We start from the raw sequence: 26036 nt of genomic DNA, 5'->3' as shown, positions 1-26036 counted from the left end.
TTTGTTGCAGTTCAAGCTGAGAGAACTGGTAGTTAATGTTCTCCCTGACTCTTCAGTCTCTTTAGAAATATCCAAATCTGTTACTTAATAGCTTTTTATAGAAAGCTTCAAGCACTGCTTTGCTCACTTCTGCAGATGTGAAGGGTACATAATCGGTATCATGTACTTTAAAATCTGTTCTTACACAGGCCAAAAACTTTCTCTCTCCCTCTCTAATAAAATGGCATTTCTCCATCAACATCTCCCTTTCGTAAATGTGCCGCTTCCTTAATGTCTGGCCAAAATACTGCTTTTTCCTTTTATGCATGTAAGTGGAAGCTGCTGTGTACAATGATTAACAACTGTGTCTGGAATGTATCTACAGTTTTTATCTATATTTCATATCTCTGTCCAGGCCCTGATTCTGCAGACCTTTATGCTAAACTTCACACAGCACCAATCAGTGACTTTCATTCTCACTTTAAAAAGTATAACAAAAATGAAATTATCCCTTGAGGAACTCATTGCTTTATTGAATGTATTTGTTACCAAGCTTCATAAGAAATATTTCAACAACATTTAAACAACAAGCTATTTAAACAACTTGCTAACTTACTGGATTCTGATTTCCTTACACTTACAGGAAGTAAAACTTAAAAAAATTAGACATCCATAAAAATGTGTTTGTAATTTAATCTTTCTGTCACATAATAATTTAAATAAGCCATACTTCCAAGACAACTTTCAGATCTGAGTGATAACCAAAGCAAGTGAAATCAATACTTCAGATGCAGTAATGGGCTCATCACTCACGACGGAGTGAGCACTGTTGGCAGGAAGCTATGCTTAATATGAATAAATTCATTAATATGAATATAAATATAAAGTCACACCTAGATTTGTGTTCAGCAATTTCTTGTGTCACTGAAAAGAGCCAAATAGAAAGATGTGATGGCTGAGATGCTGGTTTTAAGACCAGTCAAATATAATCTGCAACAGCTACACTTCTGAATGAGATTACCTGTACCCAACAGCCCTGAGAGTTCCTCCTGTTTGATCAAATGGGTGTAACAAATCTTTATCTTATAACACTAGTTCCATACTTGTAACGTTCCATTAAAGGTGAAGATGGTTCTTTCTCTGTATTAAGAAAACTGAATTTGTCTCAGATTCTCAGGCTAATTCTGCTAACAAGGCACTACAATTTCTTTTCCATATCTAATAATAATTGTGAAATCATTAGCTCTTCTCACATTCACTGATTCTAATAGAGAAGGATGTAGCAAGTGTGAAAACTTGTACTAAATTAAGGAAGAGAATAATGTTTAATATTTTACATTTTCACTACAGAAACCTACAAAGCAGCACATAATTCCAGTCTTCTAATTTATCATGTTTAAACATTCTTGCATTGCTTCAAACGAAGTACCCACAGATCATGATCCCTCCTGTGATTGATCTGGCACTTGAATACTTGAGTACTGTAAGGCCTTGTACAATGTCTAATGAAGGGTGTGAAGTGAAAGTTGCGTGTCTGTTGCTGAGCACAAGTGACACACGTTCTCTGACATGGTTATCACCTCCATACAGGGGAGATAAAGTAGCTTTTCCAGGTACTGCCGAATCATAGAACGGTTTTGGTTGGAAAGAACTTTTAAAGATCATCTAGTCCACAGAAATGGCAGTTGGGACACCTTCCACTAGACCAGGTTGCTCACAGCCTCATCCAGCCTGGCCTTCAACACTTCCAGGGAGGAGCAGCCACAGCTTCTCTGGGCAACCTGGGCCAGTGTCTCACCACCCTCATCATAAAAATTTTCTTCCTTATATTCAATCTAAATCTACCCTCTCAGTTTAAAACCACTGCCCCTTGTCCTGTCTCTACAGGCTCTAGTAAAGTCTTTCTCTGTCCTTCTTACAAGCCCCCTTTATAGACTGAAAGGTCGCTAGAAGGTCTCCCTGGAGCCTTCTCTTCTCCAGGCTGAACAACCCAAACTCTCTCATCCTTTCTTCACAGGAGAGGTGTTCCAGCCCTTATTCCACGTAAAAATACACTCCACCCGAAAGCTCTACTTCACTTCCCCATGTTCCTGAGTTCTTACAACAGTTTGGGAATTAAATTATCTAGTGGCCTACATCAGTCCTCTGAATAGTCCTTCGAATTTTTACAAAATTATTTGCCTAGACAGAAGAAATTATAAACTTGTTGTGGAAGGCTGCATGTGCAAGTATGTGCACTGGTAAGTTTAAGAGATGATGACAGCAAAGAGCTGTCTGATTACATTTTTAATATACTTGAGCAATTCTCCTAACCTGATAAGAAACATGAGTACGTTATTAGAATAATACAGAACACTGTGTCAATGTAGACAGTGGACATAAACTCTTAACATTTATACCCAACAGAAAATTAATTCTTCATGTTCATACCTCTCTTAGAGAACAATATTCACTGCCATCATCTTTCCACGCATCTCAGATGAACACACAGGAGATGTTTATATAAATATATAGAGAGAGCACAAATAGCTAGGAATGCAGTTATATTTACTCTCTCTATGTATTTCAGAAATCATTTCTGTATGTATAAAATAAGTTTTATAAAGATAGCTATCTATGAAGTAATAAATTGGTATGTATCCCTTGTGTTTCTTTTTCATTTTATTAAATATCTCCGTTCAGATTCTTTCCACCATTCTCCTCCTTTCCGTGTCACGTTCCTCCCATTTTCCTTAAGTCTGACAAGTCAAGTCCTTCCAATTTTTTGGGTTTGTTTTTGTTCCTACCTTCTACTGTAGCAGGCCTGGAGAATTGTGTCTGCCTCTTCTCACTATCTGCAGCTCAAGGTTACGGCTATAATAATCTCAAATAATTCTTCCCTCTTCCTCCAAACCTGTACCACAATGGCCTGACACATCTTCTCCACCTGTCTTTCAAACTTTCATGGGCTTGGTTGGGAAGTCCATGGACAATGACTTCTATTCCTGGCCTAGATATTTATTGTTCCTGAGCTAATGACCTGCATTAAAAGTCAGATTGGTTACTGGCATTTTATGATTCTTCATGAAGAAGGAAAGAGTACTTACAGTTTTACTCCAGGTAAGACCTGTGGTATGATGCTCTTTGATGTAAGCTTGAAGTTCAGACCAGATGTTCAGATATGACTTCACCCAATCAACATGGCGTGTGTCACTGTAAAAACAGAGACAATATTTATATGTGTGAACGTATTTAAAACCAGAAAGCATTGCTACTCTTGCTTAAAGCAGGTCAAACCCAATGTCTGCCTTAAAGCCACGGGCAAATCCATTAGCAGGCAGCCAGCCAGCCCAGCGCTGAAAATACTGAGGCCTACTACACTGGAAAGCTTCTAGATCCTTCCAGAGGACAAACAAAGGCAAAGGATGCCTCTAGCACAGAGTGCTTCCTGCTGGAAGGGTGTGTCATCATCCTGTTCAGGCTCAAAGTCAACTGAAGAAGCGCTAAAGGGATATGGAGCCGTGCAGCTGCTACCCAGACTCAATTTCAGGGAGCTGAATTCTAGAAAATTAAATATCTATGGGTTCTATAATAATATTCTGTGATTCTGTTCTGTAAGATACTCTAGCTTCCAAGTTCAAATGTAGCCAGGGTTATACTGGATCATGTTATAGTCATCAGACTGAAATATTGGCTCTGGAATCATTATTTGTAAGGCTTAGCCTTCCAATGGGACAGTAAGTGAAAACATGAAATATGTAGAGAGAGAGAAACTGCTTGTAAGACAGAATCCTTAGTTGGGAAGAATTATTGCTGAGCAGTGGCTATGGACTGGCCGCTTACAAGGATCTGGGTGTCTACCTCCTATTTATTTCCTTTGGAGTCTGATGCTTAATACTGCTGAGGATCTGGCTCAACAGGTTTAATCCAAAGCCTTACTGAAGTGAAGGGAGAACCTTCCACTATTTTGGAAGACATTGTGATCTGATTGAGTGAAAAACAGGCAAAGAATTTCTTCTTAGGGGAAGAACTAAATACCTAAATAATGTATCCTGTTTATACTGTTATGTCAGACATTTTATTCTCTAGAATAAGTATTAAAGCTATATCTTAAAAATCTTCAGTTACCCTGGTAGATACTACCTGCAGGAGGTCAACGAAGGCATCATGAATAATACTTAATATATACAATATGAAATATTATATATAGTATATCATATATATGTATACATATACAATAAATAGAAATATATACAAAAGGTTTTTAGATACATAAAGTTTTCCTCACTAAAAAGGAAAAAGTCAATAACAAATAATGTTCTTCACTTGGGATATAAAAATCAAGAGCCCAAATCTGGCCTCCAGAAGTACCAAATCAACAAGATTTATACATTATTTTTTTAAGAGGGCATAGGAAGAACCTATATTTTTTCACAGATCTCATTTGTGGAACTTTTTTGTGAATCCCTTGTGCTCTTTAAGAACAATGCAGTGGTAGAGGAAATAATCAAATTGGGAATGCAATCTGGAATTAGATGCTCATTTGTATACATCTACCACCTAAATGCACATTGTCAAGTGAAGAGCAAGAACAGCAACAGAACGAGTGCACAAATGAGACAAGGACACATAACAGCTAGCTAGTAACACACTGATATGTAAATATGCATTTGCATATAAGCTGATGATGCTGGAATGCCAGAAAATTAAATATAATCCTATAATTTCCAGGGAGTGAAAACCAGCACTGCTAGTGCTGCTGCCATTCTCACCGCAGTGTGCTGGGGGTCAAAGATGAGGAGGGAAAAATACACTCCTGCAAAAACCCAACATTTTATCCAATAGCTTTTAGTTTACAAAATGCTTTCTGTGATGGCATTGTGAACCCTGTTGGACTGGTTAATGCTCTGGCTACTGGATATTGGGGGTTGGCAACATACCTGTGCTTGTAATCCTTTAATACCCTGTTAGTATAAAAGGTAGCAGCATCATTCATCTCCTTGACATAAGGGCCCGGTTTAGGAGACTAGGACCATCAATCCGTGGTAGCAGGAAACAACAGAAGGAGAAAGGAAGTAAAACATTAGTCAGACACCTCCCCTGATGTACATTACAAAACACCTTCTTGGGTGTAGTAGACTGAAGAACTGGGCACATGAGACTGCAGAGTTCTGCATGATTTGGCACTATTTGGCACACAAGAGAGACATGGAGCAGCTAGAACAAGTCCAGAGGAGGCCACCAGGATGATCCGAGGGCTGGAGCAGCTCTGCTGTGAGGACAGGCTGAGAGAGTTGGGGCTGTTCAGAGAAGGCTCCGGGGAGATCTTATAGCGGCCTCCCAGTACCTGAAGGGGCTACAAGAAATCTGGGGAGGGACTTTTCATAAGGGCAGTTAATGACAGAACAAGGGGAAATGGGTTTAAACTGAAAGAGGGGAGGTTTAGATGAGATATTAGGAAGAAGTTCTTCACTGTGAGGGTGGTCAGACACTGGAACAGGTTGCCCAAGGAAGTTGTAGATGCCCCCTCCCTGGAAGTGTTGAAGGCCAGGTTGGATGAGGCTTTGAGCAACCTGGTCTAGTGGAAGGTGTCCCTGCTGATGGCAGGGGGGTTGGAAATGGATGATCTTCAAGGTTTCTTCCAACACAAACCATTCTATGATTCTATGATTCTGTTCTGGGCCACTCCATCCAGGAGCACATCTACAGCCCTCCCAACCATCCCGTGTGGCACTCACCACTGCTATCCACCCGAGGGCCGGGATGCTTTCACTGACAGCTGAGAGGTGGTTGAACATTTGACTTCCTCTGTTCCTTTCTCTGAAGTTCTGGATTTCCTGAATCTTCTCTGATATTGGCTTGAGAAGCATGGCCACCTCATTCTGGAAAAAAATTTAAAAAGAAAAACAAAAAAGCAAAGATGACACTGCTGTTACAACAGGTGGCCCAAAACCACCCTGTGGTTTAACATTATCCTCCTGCCTGTTGATTTAACAGTTGGAAAGAAAGGTCAGCGGATTCTCTACATTAAAGTAACAATTTAATTACCCTTCTCTGCTCGCAGTGGCAAAATGCACAGACATTAAGTATTAATAATGAGTTGCAGCAAAAATTGTTCTCAGCACTGGCAGCATTTTTACTTGCTGGCCAGGTTAAGACCCGTAGAGACCCCATAGCTCACTTAGCACAGAATCACAGAATGTCAGGCGGGTTTTGAATGTCTCCAGAGAAGGAGACTCCACACCCTCCCTGGGCAGCCTGTCCCAGGGCTCTGGCACCCTCACTGTAAAGAAGTTTCTTCTCAAGTTTAAGCGGAACTTCCTGTGTTCCAGCTCACACCCATTGCCCCTTGTCCTACCATTGGGCATCACTGAGAAGAGCCTGGCTCCATCCTCCTGACATTCGCTCTTTACATATTTATAAACATTAATGAGGTCTCCCCTCAGTCTCCTCTTCTCCAAGCTAAAGAGACCCAGCTCCCTCAGCCTCTCCTCATCAGGGAGATGCTCCACTCCCTTCATCATCTTGGTGGCTTTGTGCTGGACTCTCTCCAGCAGTTCCCTGTCCTTCTTGAACTGTGGGGCCCAGAACTGGACACAATATTCCAGATGTGGCCTCACCAGGGCAGAGTAGAGGGGGAATGCTTGTATTTTTCATCTGATATCCTTGGAACTTTTTGATAGTCTTTTACACTGGCTTGAGTTTTTCCAGTCACTAACCAAGTTGTTCTTTCTATCAGAAACATAAACTACTTGTTAGATTAGCGGCCTCTTATCATCTGGCAACAAGACTGAGAAAGTAATGCACTGAAGGCAATAGCAATTTTAGCTTTCCCTCTTGGTAAGTTTTAATTTCCTTTGGCTGAAAGTAATGTGGGAGGATTTCATGGGAAACACACTGCCTGCGAGCCATGGTTTGGGGAAACTCTCCTGTATTAATCAGAAACAAAGAGTATCCAGGGGAATGACTGTTGAGCGGAAGGAATAGTGTCTGCAGTGAAGAGAAAAACAGAATGAACGTAGAAGCTATCCAAGCTCTTTCCTCTGCAGAGTGAATGCTAATCACACTGGCCCAGTGTCTCAGAAAAACTGATTTAGAGCTCTAACTTACTGGGAAAAGCTCTTCCACTCACAAACAGTACATTGAGGGGCAAGGAGTGATTAGTTGACAAGCAAAACAACTGCTGTACCTATAAAATGTTCCTATAAAACCAGTCCAGTTCTTTATTGCAAAAGCAGGCCCGCAGAACCCATTCTCTGGCCCACCAGAGTGGACCATTCTGATCTTCCCTGGCACTCCACTGGGAAATCTCTCAGGCTGTAGCAGAACTCTGTATTCTTTCTCACCTTTTCTCAGGACTACTTGTTTCAATGGAGACAACTAATCCTCATCTATTCTTGAGAACTAATGCTGTCATGACACACACACAAGACGATGTGTGCACATGTCCTCCTTGATCTCGGTCATCTGTAAGATATTTCTTTTCCTCCTTCCACAAGACCTCAGCTTTACAGAATTTTATGTCACCTGAAAATAAGCCTGTCTGCTATGGATCAACATAGGTCAAAAGACACTCCAAAAAACATGACAAAAAGAGGTTCTGCATTTTAAAAAGAATTTTGATTCAGCTGTGGAGCCTTAATATTGTAGTGGTAATGTAATTTTGAGAAAGGCCTATACATCTGATATGCATGGGCATATATGGTCTTGTACAACAAAGTGGTTTGGGAGAAAAAAGAAATATTTACAGTATTACTGAGAGATTAAAAGATTTTTTTGTTGATGGTTTAATGACCAGCATAAGTCATTAAGTCTGAAAAAGCCCCGAAACCTCCATGATTTGTAGTTCTTAAAAACTGATTTTGTTGCCATAACATGATAAAGTTTGCAGGAATTCTTCTTTCTAATTTTTCCCTGTTTACAACATGCTGCAGCTGGTTGCTTCTTTCTTATTTTGCAGGGAAATCTTGCAAGTATTACAGTAGTTAAGTTAAAAACCTGAAATTTAAGAAAGGGCTTGTTCTGCTTTGATATTATGCCAGTTTTCCTCCCATAAAGCCTAAGGGATATTTACAGTCTTTAGCTTACTGTGAATCTTCATGGCCCAGTTCCAGCTAAAGAGAATTATCAGGGCTAAAAATACAGCTCCACAGATGCCTGGTGTATCTGGACAGCACTGGGAGGCAGCACGTTTCTGTGGAGAGGGCAGAGAAGTGGGAGTCCATAAATGGGGGTTCTCTTTGCAGCTCTCCCACCAAATTATCATCAGGTTTCAGGAAAGCTGTGTTACCTTTCTGTGCTTCAACTTCCTATGTATGAAATGATGTTAATAAAGCTGGTTTATTTTATAGAACACTTTAGGGCCAAACATTTTCTGAATGGTACCATAAAACCCACACCTCCTCCTATTCCTACTTGAAAAAGCTCCCAACCACTTTTGTGAGGGTCCTCTATCAGTATAGACAGAATTTCCAGACCTCAGAACACAAGACTTAACCTGTCCAGTGAATCAACTGTTTATAAAAATGTAGTGCATTTCTGTAATTTCACAGAAAAAGTGCTCCGTGGAAGTTTGAAAGGTGAATCATAGAATGGTTTGGGTTGGAAGGGACCCTCAAAGGTCATCTAGTCCAACCCCCTGCAGTGAGCAGGGACACCTTCACTAGAGCAGGTTGCTCAGAGCCCCATCAAGCCTGACCTTTAATGTCTCCAGGGATGGGGCCTCCGCTACCTCTCTGGGCAACCTGTTCCAATGATCCACCATCCTCATATTGAAGAACTTTTTCCTAATATCCAACCTAAATCTACCCTCTTCTAGCTGAAAAACATCACCCCTCATCCTATTGCTGCATGCCCTTGTGATATATATAGTGCTAAGGAAAGTGATAAATATATAGTGCTAAGGAAAGTAGCTCAGAGTAATCATTCACTTGGCACTGTAGTGACACCAGAAAGGGCCACCAAGGGCTTGAGGCTCTGCTCAGCTCTGTCCCGTGTGGGATCACTTTTCCACAAAATGTCAGGGATTGGAAGGGACCTCGAAAGATCATCCAGTCCAATCCCCCTGCCAGAGCAGGAACCTAAACGAGATCACACAGGAAGGCGTCCAGGTGGGTTTTGAATGTCTCCAGAGAAGGAGACTCCACACCCTCCCTGGGCAGCCTGTCCCAGGGCTCTGTCACCCTCACTGTAAAGAAGTTTCTTCTCAAGTTTAAGTGGAACCTCCTGTGTTCCAGCTCACACCCATTGCCCCTTGTCCTACCATTGGGCATCACTGAGAAGAGCCTGGCTCCATCCTCCTGACATTCGCCCTTTACATATTCATAAACATTAATGAGGTCTCCCCTCAGTCTCCTCTTCTCCAAGCTAAAGAGCCCCAGCTCCCTCAGCCTTTCCTCATCAGGGAGATGCTCCACTCCCTTCATCATCTTGGTGGCTCTGTGCTGGACTCTCTCAAGCAGTTCCCTGTCCTTCCTGAACTGTGGGCAGTACAACCTGCCTTCCCCTCATCACACGCTTGTCCTGGTCTGCAGTGGCTGCTGCCTGGCTGCACACAACGTGTGTGTGTGTTTGTGAGACCTTCTGGGGAGCTGAGTTCCTGTGCAAGAGCTGGACATGAAGCAATACTGGCCTGCAAGGAATCACTGCATCGAGTCCTGTCTCCCTGCAGTTAGTTAGTGATTAAACTGCAGATGAATTATAGTGTATATGGCATATGGGTATAGAAAGGCTCATTAATTCTGGCAGTAATCAGTCTTGTTTGGCTCTACGATGCAGAACTAGTTGTGCTGAGGGTTCTTAGATGAATAATCTCTTTCTTGTAATGAATATTAAAACAGCTGGTTGTTAATAAAATGATTGTCTATCCTGTATCTCTAGGAATGAATTAAAGGAGATGAATCAGAGCTGTTGGAAAAATCTTCAGCATGCCTTTGGCATGTGCCAGATAAAATTTCTTGTTATTTAAGACACCGTGCAGTTGTTTAATAGAAATTTTAAGTTTCTTTGTATAAACACCATTCCTATTATACCAGTTTTGCTGAAATGTTTCAAAATGCAACAGTGGCACAACTTAGAAATATCAAAAGTAATTCCCAATATGTGTTTGTCCTTTTCAAGTAATTATTAAAACCAGATAGTCTTTTTAAATATTAATACCTAAACAACCAGCCAGCTTTCATCCATGTCTTATAATTCTTATCAGAAAATCAAGAGTAATCAAGACTACTGCAGTGACTGGCCAAAACACTCCATAAACGTTCCAGGATGCAACCAGAACTGCCTTAGGCTTTGGTTTCAGGGACTGAACAGACTCAGCCCAGTCACACAAAACAGCCTGGCAGGCCAGTATCCCAAGAGACTGCACCAAACACACTCTCTTCTCCTTCACGTTTTTCTGATACTCACATGAGAAGTTCCCCAGATGACAGGTTTACCAGGACTGAGGCACATGGATTTAATGCAGGAGAGTGACCAAACTTTGGGGTTTTGTGATTTTTCTGTCTCGCCTGTGAAGTCACACCAAACCGAGCAGCTTCCTTAAACTCTGGCTGCTTGAGCCAGTGATCACTTGTACATCTCAGCTTTAATTTAAGAAAATGGGTTTTTTCTCGGGACCATTGTTGTCCAGAAACCTGCCAGTATGAATCACAAAGGCGCAGAACCCAGCAGGTAAATAAAAATACAGTTTTAAAAGATCTTATGTGTTTTTAAGCTAATCTTACACGATTTTGAGGGGTGAGATTGTTTACTGAAGAATTTTTATCTTGATGGGTGGCAACACAATTCAAACCTCACTATTACAGTGTCTAAATCAATGTTACCTGTTATTGAACAAAACACATCGAGGGAACAAATACCCTTTTAAGTTACGCTGACTGGGGGGGTGGCAACCTTTGCAATAGGAGCAGTAAAAGAAAGCTGAGAGCATTTGGGATCAGCAGCCCCTTTTTTACTCAGCTGCAACCAAAAGAGCATGACTACAGCCTTTATTCCATGGTCTACAGTTATTTTCTTCTGTCAGTTCAAAATCTCCATCTTACTTACATGATATTTTTCACAGGCATGTTTGAAACGTGGAGTTGATTTGAAGCATAGAATCATAGAATGGTTTGGGTTGGAAGGGACCTTAAAGATCATCCAGTTCCAACCCCCCTGCCAGCAGCAGGGACACCTTCCACTAGACCAGGTTGCTCAAAGCCTCATCCAACCTGGCCTTCAACACTTCCAGGGAGGAGCATCCACAACTTCCTTGGGCAACCTGTTCCAGTGTCTGACCACCCTCACAGTGAAAACCTGTTGGCAAGTGGTACAGCCTAACAGGAATGGTTCTGTAGAGCAAAACAGTTGGTGCTGAGGACCTGACATTTACACCCTATGTGTTTGTGGGGGTCTATTTTGGACTTGCTGTAAATGGTGGTTTAGATGCTGTCTGGGAACACATCTTCCATTTAACTTTATCAGAAAGATAACCTGTTTGTACACCCTAAGAGTGCTCTACACAGTAAAGGGGCTGATTTGAAGGAAAAATACAGTCCCACCGTGAACTGAAACACTAATGTAGGCACAGCCATTATCTTCCAAACAGCCCAGTATGGTCCCACCCCACATTTCATCCTTTCAAGGGATGTAAGATGTCACGGATAGCATCCGCCACACTCCGTGCTAACAATTTAAAAGGTGTTCATCTGCTCTCAGCTGAGACAAAATTCCCTCTGTTGTAAATGAAGAAAGAGATGTCCCTGAGGAGTTCTTTCGAGCTATTAATAGACGTTAAAAGACTATATATTAGGAGACATTAATAGATGTGAAGACTGCATTCTGGAGGAGCTGCCATTTACTGTAAAAAGAGCCTAGAAAGACACCTTACACAACATGCCTACCTTAGACAGTTAGAGCTGATGAGCAGAATCCCATCCTGTGTCTGTAGGAATAAGATGCTGATAGCTTCAGGGATCACTAGTGAGATGCATTTCTGCTATGAGTAGCTATGACTCTAGAACTAAAATAGTTTTAGATTAACTGTAATTTCCCATATTTTGTATTTCATAAAAGGCAATCTGTAAAGAAGACTTGAAAATTTAAGTTAGTCCTTTTTTATATATATATATGTGGTTTAAAAAAGGCATGTCTTTTTTGTTATAGCTCTATATCAACAGTCTGAATGGAAACAACGTTCAGATTAGGCTGAGGAATAACCTCTTTTCTATAGAAAATACTTTTTTCTTTTCCTGAACATAAGCTAGTTGGTAACTTTGAGCCTCCAAATGCTGCATCCAGATTCCACAAATACTTAATTATTTTTTTTTCCTTTTCATTATTATTTTATAGTGAAATATTACCATCTTTTGTTGGCGGCTGTCAAACTGTTCTTTTAGCACTGCCTATCTCCATCTCTCCTTGCAGAAAGTGTTTCATATTTGAAAAGAGTTTTGCTCTTAAAACAGTTTTGCTCTTAAAAATGCAGTATAACCCACTGCCTCTTAATCCAGTGCTTTCTCTGCAAGCATTTTCTGACTAGCAGTAGAGACCATCACTGAGATCTTTCTCTATGATCACTACATTCACCTCCCTCTAGTATTCTGATATTTTCAGAGGTCTGAAGGTCTCCTCCTAACTAACTACAGAGAGACACTGATTTTTTTCTGGTCTTGTTTTCTTAGACTGTAAATTTTTAACATAGTGGTGTGACAAGTGTTTGATTTGTTTGTCAATAGCACAGGTTTTGCCACTTCAACTGACTGCTGTGCAACAGCAGGACTATGACACAGAGAGACAAATCTGCAGAAATGTCTGGTCAGCTTTATCAGCACAGAAGCTTAGAGGCATTTGTGTGCTTCCAAAGTGACTTAATTGGTATTTGGCTTTTATTCCTCTTAGATAGCACATAAATTCTCAATCTAACAGCCAATATGAGCTGTAGCAATTTTGTGCTTTGTGAGGGGAAAAAAAAAAGGAAGACCAAACCATAACCCCACATGACAAATTATTAGTTTGGACATTTGTGGGTTTGTTTTAAAATGTAAATTCTGAGGGAGAGAATGTGAAAGGTAAATAGCTTCTAACCAGTGGTGAAATCCAGAGCCTGACACAAACTTCATGCATCAGTTTAGAGCAGCGTGGAATCACACCCAACACTTTTGGCCAGGACCCTGATTGTTATTTAAACGGACTTGACCACCCTATATATTGTTTTCTTGTCCACTACAGCTCTCCATGGGCAATACATTCAACAAGGAAGAGTCCTCCTGCTTTAGGCACACAGGCAACGTCCCACACCTAATCAACAAGAACAATCACACAAATGAACTGCTTTCAACCTTCTGATTTACTACTCCTCAGTCTTTGCTGCTGTGATCACAGTCCATGTTAGTGGGATCCAGGGCATTCCAGGTAGCAACATTCTGACAGAAAATGGTGTTCTGTTCATTAAACACAATTGTTTTGTTCATAACATCTCAGATCTGAGGAGACTTTTGCTTAGGCCAGTTAGGTTTCACATGGGGTGGTGTCCCAGGACAAGGTTGTTAAGAAGTTGCAGGCTTCCAGCCTTGGACATTCATGTGTTTTACCTGAGATCTCTCCACAGACAAACTGTAAGACTGCCAAGTTCAATAAGCAGTCCTGGACTCTGCATAAGTTTCAGAATTCGAAAATCATTGGTTGTGGTCTAATTTAGACCAAATTAAAATTAGAAAAAAATTTAAAAACCCAGGAACCCAAAAGCCTTGCTTTTCAGTCAGCTGTATCACCAGTGCTTTCCCTTTCAGAAGATCATGCACAGTCCAGAAATCCTGGGAAACAATTGGGTAGCACAGAGAAAGGAGTGTATTAGTTTGGATTTGTGTTTAGCAGAAATAAATATGATACTTAATGGGAAAGGGAGTGTCCCACCAGCATAGCTCAGTGGCATCTCACTTGGTTTGAATATGATCTTATAGTGGCCTTCCAGTACCTGAAGGGGCTACAAGAAAGCTGGGGAGGGACTTTTCATAAGGGCAATTAATGACAAAACAAGGGGAAATGGGTTTAAGCTGAAAGAGGGAGGTTTAGATGCGATATTAGGAAGAAGTTCTTCACTGTGAGGGTGGTCAGACACTGGCCCAGGTTGCCCAGAGAAGCTGTGGCTGCTCCTCCCTGGAAGTGTTGAAGGCCAGGTTGGATGAGGCTTTGAGCAACCTGGTCTAGTGGAAGGTGTCCCTGCTGCTGGCAGGGGGGTTGGAACTGGATGATCTTTAAGGTCCCTTCCAACCCAAACCATTCTATGATTCTATGATTCTATGAACATTGCTACAGAGATGGAGAACTAGCCTGGTGGTTTTAGGACACAGCAGAATTCCAGTAGGAGTCGGTAGGATCCCCAGAACTGCTTTGTGAGTATGAGGATGAGACGAGGAGCCAGACAAGATGCGGAGTATCATCTTCGATAACATCTCCTTTACGGGGTGACGCTGTTCTTAGTCCAAGTGGAGATGTACTGAAGTAAACAAGCGCATGGAGCCTTTGCTTACTGGAGCCTGGTTCTTGCCCAGAACGTGAACTACTGGAGAGTCTGTGCCTGGTGGTGTTCACGTGAGCCAGTCTAGAGCTGTGCGATCACGTGCATCCCCGGCTCTATTTCTCTTTCGTGCAGGCTGAGAGATGCAGCACTGATGATGCCTTTCTGTGTTCCCTGGATCCCGAGGTGTCTCTGGGCCTTTGTTACAGCTGAGTGCACTGCCCCTGGGGAAGAACTGAATCTCAAATGCATCTTTTAATTGCAGGGGCTATTGATCTGGGAGATTTAGCAAACACAAGTAAGGAAAGAGAAACGAGACAACGATACCTACAGGAATTAACTCCCAAACACAAGTAAGGAAAGAGAAACGAGACAATGATACCTACAGGAATTAACCTGTAGAAGAAAGATATGGAGGTGCTGGAGCTTGTCCAAAGAAGACCAAAAAAGCTGGTGAAGGGTCTAGAGAACAAGTCTTAAGAGAAGCAGCTGAGGGAACTGGGGTTGTTTAGTCTGGAGAAAAGGAGGCTGAGGGGAGACCTTGCTTTTTACAGCTACCTGAAAGGAGGGTGTAGCGAGGTGGGGGTCAGTCTCTTCTGCCAGGTAACAAGCGATAGGACAAGAGGAAATGGCCTCAAGTTGCACCAGGGCAAATACTTCTTCACTGAAAGGGTTCTCAGGCATTGGAACAGGCTGCCCAAGGAAGTGGTAGAGTCACCATCCCTGGAGGTATTTAAAAGACGGGTAGATGTGGTGCTTAGGGACATGGTTTAGTGGTGGACTTGGCAGTGGGAGGTTTATGGTTGGATTTGATGATCTTAAAGATCTTTTCCAACCAAAATTATTCTATGATTAGAAAATATAATGAGCTTGAGGCTGGTTACATGCAGTTGAGCACCTTTGAGACAAAATTATGAGATAACAGGTGTCAGGGGGCTATCTGGACCTGAAACTGAGTGAGAGTTTGCAACAATATCACAGAACGAGCCTGGGAACACTCTCAGGCAGCAGGCTAGCGACTGAAGCTGTCAGTTGGTCCATCACTGTGGCTGTGACCACATGTCCCGTGCAGTTGTAGGCTTGCTGATAACAGAAGAATGTCAACAGTTTGGCAAGATTTCAGAGAACAGGAGGGGGGAAGGGGTTCCCCTTGGAGCTCGGGACTCTCAGGCTCTGTCCATGTCACTCTTGGCACCTTCTGTTAAGTCTGGGACCTGAGGGCCTTAAAAGGACTGAACCAAATTCTTCCTTACGCTATTTCTAGATACAGAGGTGCAGGTTTGCAGCAGTCAGTGGAGCAGAATGGCAGCAAGACTTGGCTCAAACACTCTTGCATAAGTAAGTAATAAATTAACGAGGTGAGGAGTATCCTGCTCTTCATATTTTTGGAAAGCAGTTAATAGTGATCCCAGTAGGTATGAGGAAAAGTAGAGGGAAATGGAATGACATAAGCAAGTCAAGTTAATTAGAAAACAAATCCTGCTAGGATGCAGAATAAGAAGTCCCAGGAGCCCTGTTATTGAAGCATTTGAAAAACAGAAGGGAGATAAAAATGAGCAATCTTACACTGACAGAGAGTAGGGAACTGTAAATCTTCATCTTTGATTACTACAGAAAAATTCTGAGAGTCTTTTATTCAAAGAAATTGCCACAACTATTCTTCTCCTACAACAGATTTTTTTTTTTTGCTTGACTATAAAAAATTAAAAACCTCGGGGTTTGTTCTCATGGCTCTACGTCTAACTTCAAATTCAGTTCCTTGGGTTTCAGGGGTTTTTTCCCCTTTTCTAGGAAAAAAAAGAGAAAGCTCTCCTTTACCTCTCACTTTCTTCCACCCCTCTTCTCCCACTTGCATGCAGAATCTGGATATTTAAGCTAGGTATTTAATTGGAATGTTTGTCTGCACAATGTTAGGAATTAAATCCATCAGCTCTGGCAGTCATATGAACTCAGCATTTTATTTATTTTTTTAATGAGAAATTACGTAATCATTTATAGTCTGAACTGCATCTGTCATTTAAATCTGTTTGCAGTACTTCTTACCACGAGTATGCTCATCCTGGATAAGTTTATATTGCTTTACAGAAAAACTTAGCTCATTAACTAGTTCCCAATATGGGAACAATGGATCATTCATGTCCTCAAAGCAACTCTTAAAATTGTTTGAACTCTTAAAGTGAAATGAAACAACTCATGAAGAGAAGACAGTTTATGAGTTACCATTCACAAAGAATTCACTGCAGTGGCTTTGAGCAACGATCTCATACATTAATAGTAATAAATTATTAAAAAAAATATTAAACAGATAAACTTGCTCAGAAACACTAATAACTTTTAAAATTATACAACAAAACAATAAAGTTTCAATCAGAATTGTATTTGGCTTAGACTATGGGGAATATAAAATTCAGACCCAAGCCATTTCATAATGTTTTGTGAAGGTTCATATTAAAATCTATCTTCTGAATTGCCCAAGCACCCTGTAAACGTATGGTCTCAAAATACCTTTTTAAACAACTTCTCACAGAATATAGCAACGTTCTAATTTATTTTCCCTTCTCCATCTTCTCTGTACTATCTCATATATAGTAAACAATTTATAATAGATTTTTTTTTTTTTGCTTTAATGTTTGAAGTTTGACGTCAGAAAATAATTTCTAATAAGTGGATGGCCTGAAGAATCCCATCTTGCTGAATGAGCCTGTATCCAGCAGCCATTAGCTGGGACACACACAAACAGGAATATCAACCGGTGGTTTTGTCATGTGGTCTCTTCCACTGCACATACAAATATAGAACATGACCATAAAAAGTAACAGAACATGCTCTCTGTCAAGTAATTTATTGCAGTTGATGTTAGATTGGTATGCCAGCTGGAATTACCTTCTCGGCTCCTACTATTTTCACATCTACAGATAATAAAGGCTGTGTGCACTGCAACAGATTCCCAATGGAAAAAAATAAATATCACCATTATTAACAAGAAGCAAAACGCTGCAAAAGCAACTCCAGCAAGTTTAACTGTTTGAAAATGTTTGCTAGTGACTCAGAGCAGAAGTCAAAGAGCTAAATGAATACTATGGCTTCAAAATTTTTACAGAGAGGAAAAAATATTGCTTTTTGTGCGATATACATTTCTCTCTTTGCTGAGCACCAAAAAAATATGAGACTATTATACCTATAGAAGCTTTCTTTTTGTTTGAATTCCTTCATCATTCGTTTGTAAGCTGCAAGAGCTGAGCTAATTTATTTTTCCAGGGCATTTTTCCCCTCCCTCTTTTTTTTTTTTTAAAGGCACCACGTATGACATCCCAACATGACAGGAACTCAGTAAATCCCCTCAGTCTCCACACCGCTGTCTCTGAATGTCTACAAAGCTGCTATGCCATAATCGCAGCTCGCTGGCTCATTCACAGCTTTACATTATAAAGCAAACAGTCTAGACAGCTGAATGACAGAATTACTCTCTTTTCTCTTGCATTTATAGATATGCTGTCATCTTCATTTGCTTTTCTCTACTCTGTGCATTCTGATACACTATAATGATTAGCTTTCCTGTTTGGATTCCACACTGACTCCATGGCTCGAGGCTATAAATACAACCAGAGCCCAGATGACATCACATCGATAAGGTCCTGGGGGGCAGGGGGAAGGACCCCTGCTTCTTTCCTTCTCCTGGGTTAGCTGGTAATAATCAGCTATTTCAAAATGGTTACACCAATCTGGCTTTTAGGATTGGGTTTTTTTTTCCCCCATTGAGACAGAGATATAAAAAGCCTGGTGCCTGGAACCATCACTGTCTGCAGTGGAAAATACTGTTCACGTAGCACAGAATAGGCAGCCTTCAATTATTTTCAGGTCTGTCTGTACTATAGCTGAATGCAGCATTGCAAAAAATATGTGCAAAAAAAAAAAAAACAGAAAAAGAAAGAAAAACAACATGTGTTTGGATGCCTATGAAAAAGGTGTACCTGACAGTCTTTATGTTAGAAAAACTTAAGCAACTGGACTGGGTTTGTTCTTACTGAGAAAGAAACTCTAGTCTGTAATATTCCTGGTATTTTAACTTTCGAATTATGTGTACAAACATACCATGTAGCATTTCCCTGGTGCTAAAAGATAGTTAAATGATAAAAGTATGCTTTCTTGCCTTCAACAAGTTGCAGAAATCTATAATGTGCAAGTAAGGCATATGGATACACATGGCCAGCTCTGGTGATGTTTATGACAAGGTTTTTTCTTAATGCTTCTGTACCTGTCATTCTAGATTGCTGGAGAATCTCTTTTTACATCTATTTTTTTTTCTTGTTTTGTTACCCTTTTTTAAATTACAGTTTCTAAACTTTCCAGTTGAAAAAATGTCAAAGCTTTGACTTGAGGTCAGAAAGTTGTAAGGGTCAAAGTAAAAGTGGGGAGAAGCCATTGCCATTCTCCTTTGAAAACCAGCAAAAGTCATACCAAACAGGGAGCCAGAGCTGTTACTCTTGCAGGAGATGGGACAATAGGAACATTTCAGAGCATTTCATTACATTATGGACCATCAGAAACTGTTTATTGGGGAATATTTTACCTAGGAGCATGAAGAGTTTTGTGGGCCACTGGGTGCGATTGTATTCACAGCCAATATAAATGACAGCTTGAGGCCTGCACCGGTGGGAATTCTGCCTGTTCTCTCTGAGTCATGACCCACTTCTGCTCTCTGAGATCAGGGACAGCTGGAAAAACAACTGATCCCTTCTTGTCTGGAACTCTATAAATCTAAAGTTTTGCCTGGAATATCTGTGCCTTTTTATTTTTTTTCCTTGCCATTAAAACATACAGATTAGAAAAACTTTTCATTTGTGTCTCGAAGAACAACATGACAGCAAAATTTCAGTAATTTACACCAGTGGCAGGGAGTTCTGATTTGAAAATACAGAGTTCCATGAACTATGGAGCAGGGAGCTAGTGGATAAAGAACTGGAGGCTGTGGAGAGATGATGCAAGTGAAGCTTTCATCCTCTGCACGCTCCCAGAAGCAAGGTTTGAGGGTGGTCACACAGGGTGGTCACACAGAGTGGTCACACAGAGGGGCTACATGACCGCTACTCCCAGGAATGATACAGCACTATTGGGCAAAACCTTGTGCCTTCTAGAAACTACAGCTGAGATTTCAGAACAACTCCACAGCTTCCCTGAGCTTTCTAGTTATGAGGGGAGGATTGAAATGTTGCCACTAAAATAAGTATATAAATCAAGTTGATATAAATTGTTTTTTCATTTTCTTGACAAAATGCTTTGCCTAACCTGGACCTCAGCTTGGAGAATACCGAGTCTATGGGCCACTATTGATTTTTCTCTCACTATCTTATCATCTGACTTCAAAGTCTGTCATAGAGCATCCCTGGCGAGGCTAGCAAAAAGCCATTCTATTCCATGGCTTTTCCAGCTTCCAGAGGAACACTGATGCCACTTCCAGCCGTAAAGTGGGATCCTCCTTTGGTTTCTTCAATGATCTTATGGTACAAAAAAGGTTCTTACCTCTGAACCACGGCTTTCTGATTATTACAGCACCATGCTAATCAAACTGAAAGCACTAAGTGCACTGTGTAAATAAAGTAACAAACCAAAGCAAATGCAGGGACTGATAACACAGGGGAACACAGCCTCTTAAATACACTGCCTCTTGAAACTCCAGGTCACTTCTCTTACCTCTTGAGGCTCTTGACACTGAGATGCTAACACCAGGAAAGATCTCTGTGCTTGGAAAGCTGCACGTACCATCTCTGCCTGTAACAACAGAAGGAATATGAATTAAAGCTTAGCCTGTAACCTCCAATACCTCTTCTTGGCAGCTCAAAGTCAAGTGTGACAGCTCAAATCTTTCTTGCTGCTTCTCATCTAAATCACAGCAATGCTGGCTGGAAGAAATGTATTACAGTACTGGCTTAGCTATAAATTTCTTTGAAATCTAAGGTTAAGTTCCCTATCTTCTTCAGATAGGAAATAAAACGAGTTGATATGCAGTCTTTTGGTTATCATTTATAAGATTAGTCACAGGAGGACTTAATTTTAACACTTCACAGAATGTCTAGGCATTTTAATGGACGTGTTTATACTCAAGTGCATGATAACAACGTATTAAAGCTGAGAAACTGCAAACTTTCTGTTGAACTGTAACTTAGGCTGTAGTGATGTATCAGAAGAGTTGAGCTGGGCATATCTGCTGAGGGACTGTGCTGTAATTCATAACTTGCCTGTCCTCTGTGGGCAGACCCTAAGATCGATGGCTATGAAATATGGTGGCTGAAGACTTTTAGGCAATTTTCCTCCACAGAACTCTGGAATTTGGGTTAAAGCTGCATCTGACAGGATGTTTTCATGCTAACAGTGTGGATGTGTAAATCTCTGCAGTCCTTGATGTTCCCTACAGTTCAAATTTCTGGGGTTTTGGGGGTTTTTTTTTGAACACTACATACACTTTCTGTACATTATGAATGATGTACATTGATTAGAATATAATGGCTATTTCAGTAGCACCTCATTCAAGTGCATGAGTACTGACTAGGAGAAAGCATTATCAGTATAGAAAAGAACTATTCATAACTAGTGTACAATGCTAAATAAAAACCCAACCCAAATGCTGTTAAGTTAATCTAATATGAACAGGCACATTTATAACCACTTTGTGAAAAGATGGGGAAGCTCATGCTGTTTTTCCTTGGGGTTTCTTCAATCTAAAAAGAAAACAATAAAATTTTATATACAGGCCTATGTGGATGCAACTTAAAATACATAAAAGTCAGGAAATTTGAAATTATAGCAAAGTAAAACAACCAAATTGTGTTTATTCATCTTAAAATGTGATACCATGAATAAAACACAATCTGTTAGGCTAAAAATCACTGCAAGGAAGATGGTAAAAGAGGCCCAACTTGTACAGTATTTGGGAAGAAGAGGATATTATGGTCTGACAGGCTGAGATTTGGAAGAGGGTAATCATCTCTATAAATACACAAAGAAATAAATAATAAGGCAAATTGTATGAGCACAGGAGACCTAAATTTTCCAGACGTAGACATAAATACCAGCAATAAGAGCAAGGTTTAGATATTTTAGACATTTCAGAAGACTGACTTTTTGGTACAGAAATTCATAAAATAACAAAGTGGGTGCTACTGGAAGCTTAGTTGTTTTGTGTGAGAAGGAGCTTGCAGAACAGCTGACCAAAAGTGATTATGAATGGATTTCATTCTTCTTAAATTACATGATGGACAAAAATAAATCTATAGCTAAGGCTTGGTATTTTAGAATGGCCAACTTTTAGAAAACATGAATGAAGATGACTGGCCTGAGGAACTTAATGATTTGGATGCAGGAAAGGATGGATTTACATTAAGAATGGAAATGATCTATGAGTGCTGGGCATGAGGGAGAAATTGTAGGCAAGGGCTAGAGCCTCTGAATTAATAACTAACTAAAGCAAGATACTAAGAACAGGTACAAAACTCCCAAAGAGTGAGAAGAGGCCTTGATTATCAAGGAGAACTTTTTTCCAGGCATTATAAAATACAGCAGCGAAGGAATGATGGATCTAGGCCTGGTTGAACGGTACCTTGCACAGAAACATAAAACAAAGCCATATTTTTTTTAGCTACTGGAACAACACAGAATAAAGCAATGAAGTGAGGCCATGGCAGTGACCTGAAGGGTAAGCTGGGCATGCCTGTGGTGTTCTTGATGTACAGCTTACCTGTTGTTGAACAAATGCTTTTGCCCCATTTCAAAGAAGTTGATGTACATGAAGATAGTGAAAAGATAGCTAAGGAGAATGATGATAAATCAGTGGGAATGACATCATTTGAAAGAGAAGTCAATATGTAGCTTAGTGAGACAAAATAACCGAAGCCATATTATCTTCTGAATACTGAAGCACAAGTAGAAAAGATTTTATATATATATATAATTTGGAGATAGTACCAGACGACAGGAGTATGCACTCATGGATTGGGCAAATATGCCCCAAGAAGAGGGGGAAAAAGTATGTCAAGTGATTTCATGGCTGTTCACAGAATCACAGAATGGTGGGGGTTGGAAGGGACCTCAGGAGATCATCTAGTCCAACCCCCCTGCCAGAGCAGGTTCCCTACAGCAGGCTGCACAGGAAAGTGTCCAGGTGGGTTTGGAACATCTCCAGAGATGGAGACTCCACAACCCCCCTGGGCAGCCTGTCCCAGGGCTCCGGCACCCTCACAGGAAAGAAGTTTTTCCTTCAGTTTGTCTGGAACTTCTGGTGTTCCAGTTTGTGCCCATTGCCCCTTGTCCTGTCACTGGGCACCACCAAAAAGAGCCTGGCCCCATCCATTTGGCCCCCACATTTCAGGTGTTTATAGACATTGATCAGATCCCCTCTCAGGCTGCTCTTCTCCAGGCTGAACAGTCCCAGCTCCTCAGCATCTCCTCATAAGGCAGAAGCACCAGGCCCCTCATCATCCTTGTGGCCCTAATCACCCTTGTGGCCCCTCATCATCCTTGTGGTTCGTTTGACTCCAGCACTGTGCATGTTGAGAATGGATTTGAAATGAGTGATTAAAAACACATACAAAAATTAAAGATGGGAGAAATGACAATGGGGATTATCTGTGGTTAAAATCATTCTTTTTGGGGATTGTTTAGAGTCTTCAGTTTCTTAGACAAGGATAATGTGTCAAATCTAGTATATTTAGATATTATAGAAAATGCTTATTGTGGGTCCTCATAGGAAACATAATTTAAGTGGAAATTATGCAAATAAGTATAAAAGTTGTCTTTGTTTATCCAGCTTCTTATCCAACACCAACAGGTGGTGTTATTTGATACGAGGAAAGTTGCTAATTGTGTTACTCAGGAATTAGTTTTAGGAACCACCAATATGTTTATTAGATTCCAAAAAGCAAGAATTAGGTGTGCACTCATAAACTTTGTAAGCAACACAAAATTAGGAGGTTTTAATATTGTCAAGAAGAACTCACTCATCACTTGAGAAAAGTAAGACAACTTTGTGGGCACAGATAATATGGATAGGATAAAATTCAGCAGTTTTCCCCCCCACCCCTTTAAAACAATGCATAATTTTGTGAGTAAACATGGAACTGGTTAATTGGAAATGCTGAAGACTGGAAAATGCAAATATAAAAGCCAGGAAAGCAGCTTTGTGAAAAGAGCTTATGCACTTCTATAATGGATGTGGCAAAATATCTTTAACAGAGCTACAGAAATGTTAGTACCATTGGAGAAGACCTCCTCTGGAATTCTCTGTAAAGCACTATGTTAAATAAAGATGAGCCTAAATCAGAATTGATGCAGAAAAAAAAATATTTGGATATTTAGAGCAATAAGTAACTGTCATACAAAGATAAATTTTAGAAGTTTCACTTGTTTGCTTAGCAACACAGTGGCTGAGGAATATGATGATTTTTCCTCACATGGAATGTAAATAAGAGAGAAGGAAGAACATGGTAGTGTCAGCACGTGATCCAGGTCTGTAAACTGGGTCATGTGTAACCACAGGCTCAAATTGGAAAGATTTCCAACTATCCAAAAAGTGAAGCTCAGAAGGGATCTTCCAAATTCCTACAAAGAACCAGTGTTATGTTAAGACAGAGCTTTAAACACTGATCAAACAGATCACAAAACGTGAGCAAAGTGGTCTTAGACATAGAAAAATAGGATTGTTTTGTGAGTTCTTGACCATACACTGAGCTGGGAGCATCAATGAGGTTTCAAAAATGTGTCTTTTTGGCACTTTGCTTACACTGCGTTAAGTCCATGCTTTTGGGTTCCCGCTGGTCACTCATGGACTCTGAGGAGGACTTTTTTCTCCACTCAAAGTAACAATTGGTTTCTTGTCTGATTCTTCACCTCCTTCTGCTGAAGCACTGGAATTTGGTCAGAGCTGGCGACAGATTGTTGGATGATGTACACTGATGTTCCTAAAAGACTGACATTCTTTGAGGATGCCTCATGCCTGTGTCTGACCAATGTTGAAACTGTTGTTGGATGTGGAACCAGGATGCACTTCTCCAGACATGTATTACTCTTTTATATTTATTACTCCTCCTCTTCCTCCTCCTCTACTGCAGAGTGTGGCCAAGGCCATTTTCTCAAAATGTCTGGGAACTCTCTTTAAGAAATCTTCTGCTCTTGAGGGCACCCAAGCCATTGGTAACACTCTTTGAGTTACCTCTGGTGTACCTTGGAGTTACCTTGGAGTTACCAAGCCATTGGTAACACTCTTTGAGTTACCTCTGGGGCATTAAAAGTGTGGCTTTTTGTATTTTCTTATTATCCTAAATTTATTATAGGATGTTGGAAATGTTCAGTGGTCAGATATTGATGACAAGGTTTGTGCTGTATGCCCAAAATTTATCCAGCCCCAAAAGCTTTTAGCTGTGTAGGAATTAGAACACCCACATCTCTCAACTTTGAATTTAAATCTGAAACAAAGGATTGTGTGCTAACACAGTTTTTGCATTTTACAAGCAGAATTTTGTAAGATTTCTGCCACAGTCACCTTCCTTCTTTCTCCAGAGCATTAAAAATGGCTTTCTGAGTTTTCCTATTTCCCAGCATGTGGTACTTCTTTCCGTGCATCCCATCAAAGTAATAGAAGAGCTTCTTCTCATGAAGAATGCATTAGTTCAGTCTATCACCATTCCAGTTCTTTCTTGTAGTCTTTGAAAGGTGACACTTCATTGCTACCTCCTTCTATTTATCAGGCAGCTCTACTTTTTATAGGGAGATGATTCTTTCATTAGACCCACATACCCAGTGGAGACTAAGGACTGAAAATGGACTGGAGAGGTGGGAGGTGGATTTTTCTCAACAGCTTGTGTGGCTCAGCCAAAGGATTGCCACAGAACAAATCAGCTGAAACTCTTTCAGTTATAATGGATGATAGTGATAAAGCCTCAGTGTCAAAAATGCATGGGAATCATGAGTAAATCAATCAGAGTAGACTAGACCACACATCTACCTGCAGAGAGAAATGGGCATAATTTGGAGCAATAGATAATTGGCATCTAAAAACTCTGGGTAGTCATTTTGGCATTCTTAGGATTAAGCATGGACACAGCAATCATCATCATCAGATGGATTCCTCAGCTGAGGTGAATATTGTGCAGGAAGCAAATACCTCAAAGGATTTCCTACATTGCTTTTAGCAGTTTGTTCTAGAGGCTGGTGGAGATGACTATGACTGTGGACCTGAATGCCCGGACCGTGTGGCGTTCCGTTCACCACCTCAGTTCCCCTGTCAAGTGAAGTGTGGAATAAGGTGCTTTAATCTTTGACCTCAGAGGTGTTTGATATCTGATTTAGGTGATAGATATGGTTGGAAGAGCCCAAGTCTGACATGTATGCAATGTCAGCCCAGTTCCATGGCTGTTGAAACCTGTGGGTGACTACAGTGAGTGACCTCTGTCACCATCTCAGCAACAGCACGGACAGGCCTCTTTACAGTTCACAGAATCACAGAATGTCAGGGATTGGAAGGGACCTCGAAAGATCATCCAGTCCAATCCCCCTGCCAGAGCAGGAACTTGAGGAGCAGGAAGTTGAGGAG

The 26036-nt window shown here is 40.7% G+C and overlaps 1 protein-coding gene across 4 annotated transcripts in view; it reads right to left on the bottom strand.

Moving 5' to 3' along the window:
• The window catches only part of CAP2 (cyclase associated actin cytoskeleton regulatory protein 2), a 63493-nt gene that overhangs the window by 20651 nt on the left and 16806 nt on the right, over positions 1 to 26036 (bottom strand). For 2 of the 4 annotated variants that reach the window (XM_010177517.1, XM_010177518.1), the window contains exons 3-6: positions 20147 to 20224; positions 5697 to 5840; positions 4899 to 4984; positions 3066 to 3171 (exon numbers count right to left, since the gene is read on the bottom strand). In XM_010177517.1, coding sequence (XP_010175819.1) covers positions 3066 to 3171; positions 4899 to 4984; positions 5697 to 5840; positions 20147 to 20224 — 414 coding nt within the window. The remainder of the gene's footprint in view (positions 1 to 3065; positions 3172 to 4898; positions 4985 to 5696; positions 5841 to 20146; positions 20225 to 26036) is intronic. The other 2 variants (XM_029087352.1, XM_029087353.1) reach the window with 2 other exon arrangements.

This window comes from Antrostomus carolinensis, unplaced genomic scaffold, assembly GCF_000700745.2.
Source record: "Antrostomus carolinensis isolate BGI_N321 unplaced genomic scaffold, ASM70074v2 scaffold19811, whole genome shotgun sequence".
NCBI lineage: Eukaryota > Metazoa > Chordata > Aves > Caprimulgiformes > Caprimulgidae > Antrostomus > Antrostomus carolinensis.
This window is presented reverse-complemented; position numbering and strand designations above follow the sequence as displayed.